Raw genomic sequence first — 2,393 nt, forward strand, 5'->3', positions numbered from 1 at the left:
AATAAAACCATTAAGAGGGACATCCTTAATGACCTGTTATCGGAGGAATAGAAACCTAAAAGACTTGCTTGTCAAGACGGACATAACAGGTTTTAATAAAAATCAACCACACACATTTTTGGGGAAAACCAGAGTTGGTTGTTATCGATGTCCAAATGACGTAACATGTCGATATTTGCAGATTGGTAATTCCTTCTGTCACCCAAGATCTGGTCAAAAATTTAACATCCGATTCTTTTTCACATGCAGTACCCGTTTTGTTGTATACACTATTACTTGCCCATGTTCATTGTTATATGTGGGTAAGACAGATTGTACGTTTAAAGAGAGGATGGGACAACATCGGTCTGCCATTAAAGCAGCATTAGTGTCTGGCACCAGTGAACAACCGGTTGCCAGGCACTTTGTGACAGCTAAACACAATCTGTCTGTATTACGTTATAAGATCATTGATCATGTCCCTCCGCTTCCACGGGGAGGGGATAGATCAAAAAAACTGCTGCAGTTAGAATCCAAATGGATTATAAAACTTGACACTCTAGCGCCAAGGGGGCTGAACGAAATGGTGGGATTGCAATGTTTTTTGTAATAACATCATGGGTCAGTCTACTGGTATTAAGTTGTAAATGATTAAAGTCTGCTCTATTTGTCTTGTGTATTTGGTGTTCAATAACATATATGCTTTGTCTCATTACAATATTAGGTAAGAAATTGATTAGACCAAGATTGCACAATGTGTACACAATTCTACAATCTGCGGCAAAATTTCACAGTTCGTTTGCTTTTTGTAAATATTTGATTGTTTATTGTCTGGATTGTTATGTATATGCATGATTTCTTATGCTATGTCTATGTAATTTTGTATTTTTTTGACATTTTTATACTTGTATGTCGATTGTCTATCACTATGCTGTTTATGGACCTGACACCTGTTGAAGTGGGATTATGTTCCAGCTGAAGGGGAGGGACCACTAATTGCTATGGGTGGGGTTTTGGGTATATATACCTGCTGTGTATGTTTGTTCTTTGGCTTGATAAAAACGCAATAAAGCGTTGAAACGTTGCTTTACCAAAGTGGTCTGTTGTTACTTCTTCCAAGTCCAGAGTGCCACCGTCAGAGAGAGTATATATATATATATATATATATATATATATATATATATATATATATATATATATATATATATATATATATAATCTCACGACTGTACAGCATAACCTATAAAGAATTTAGCCTTCAGACTGAATAACGACTTTGCTACTTCTTTATTCTTCAGACAGTAAATAAAAGGATTGAGCATAGGCACCAACACAACATAACCCAGAGCAAAGATCTTGTCCAGTTTGGGGAAATAACTGGATGTAGGTTTCATATGCAAACAGATTATAGTTCCATAATAAATGCTCACACAGGTTAGATGGGAGGAGCAGGTGGAAAATGCTTTATGTTTCCCTTCTGCAGATTTTATCTTCAGAACGTTGGAGATAATATATATGTATGAAACTAATATAAGCAGAAATGAAGAAAATGCCAGTAGTACCCCTTCTATATAGTTTAACATTTCCACCATGGATATATCACTACAGGCAATCATCAGCAATGGGGATACATCACAAAAGAAATGATCAATAGGACGCCCTGACCAAAAGAACATATTAGATATAAGGACAGCGTGTCCAACTGGGTCCAGAAACCCCAGAACCCAAGAAGCAATTGCGAGGCCGACACAGTTTCTTATACTCATTAGAACAATGTAATTAAGAGGATGACAGATTGCCACATAGCGGTCATATGCCATGGCTGCCAGCAGGAGAAGCTCAGTAAGAACCAGGGACGTAAACATATACATCTGGGTTATACATCCTGCAAATGAAATAATATTATGTTTTGTGAAGAGCATATTAAATAGATTAGGCAGAATGTTTGATGAGGAAGCAATGTCAATGATGGACAGGTTGAATAAGAAGATGTACATGGGGGTGTGCAGATGGGAATCAGCAGAAAAAACTAAAATGATGGTGAAATTTCCTAATAATATCATGAAATAGGCAAATATAAGTAATACACCGACTGGGATCTGTAACTCCGGGTCATCAATCAGACCCAGCAGTGCGAATTCTGTCACATTGTTACAATCTGTTTTCATTTTTAACTCTGTGAAAAAAAAAAAAACGTTTCATTACACATTACACATATAGGTGAAACTCGAAAAATTAGAATACTGTGCAAAAGTTCATTTATTTCAGTAATTCAACTTAAAAGGTGAAACTAATATATTATATAGACTCATGACATGCAAAGTGAGATATTTCAAGCCTTAATTTAAGTTATAATTTTGATGATTATGGCTGAAAGTTTCTGAAATCCCCAAATCCAAAATCTCAGAATGTTA

General features: G+C 35.9%; 1 protein-coding gene across 1 annotated transcript; it reads right to left on the minus strand.

Annotated features, from left to right (window-relative positions):
- Nucleotides 1-1,199: 1,199 nt before the first annotated feature.
- On the minus strand, nucleotides 1,200-2,147 carry LOC146009745 (olfactory receptor 5B21-like). The gene has a single exon (XM_083150207.1). The coding sequence runs from the start codon at nucleotides 2,145-2,147 to the stop codon at nucleotides 1,200-1,202; it is 948 nt and encodes a 315-aa protein (XP_083006333.1).
- Between the last annotated feature and the right edge of the window lie 246 nt (nucleotides 2,148-2,393).

This window comes from Crinia signifera, chromosome 6 (assembly GCF_055691185.1).
Source record: "Crinia signifera chromosome 6, ASM5569118v1, whole genome shotgun sequence".
NCBI classification, from domain to species: domain Eukaryota; kingdom Metazoa; phylum Chordata; class Amphibia; order Anura; family Myobatrachidae; genus Crinia; species Crinia signifera.

Bases quoted from the DNA above. Each gene is read 5' to 3' on its own strand.
- LOC146009745 (XM_083150207.1), bottom strand. From the start codon at position 2,147: ATGAAAACAGATTGTAACAATGTGACAGAATTCGCACTGCTGGGTCTG.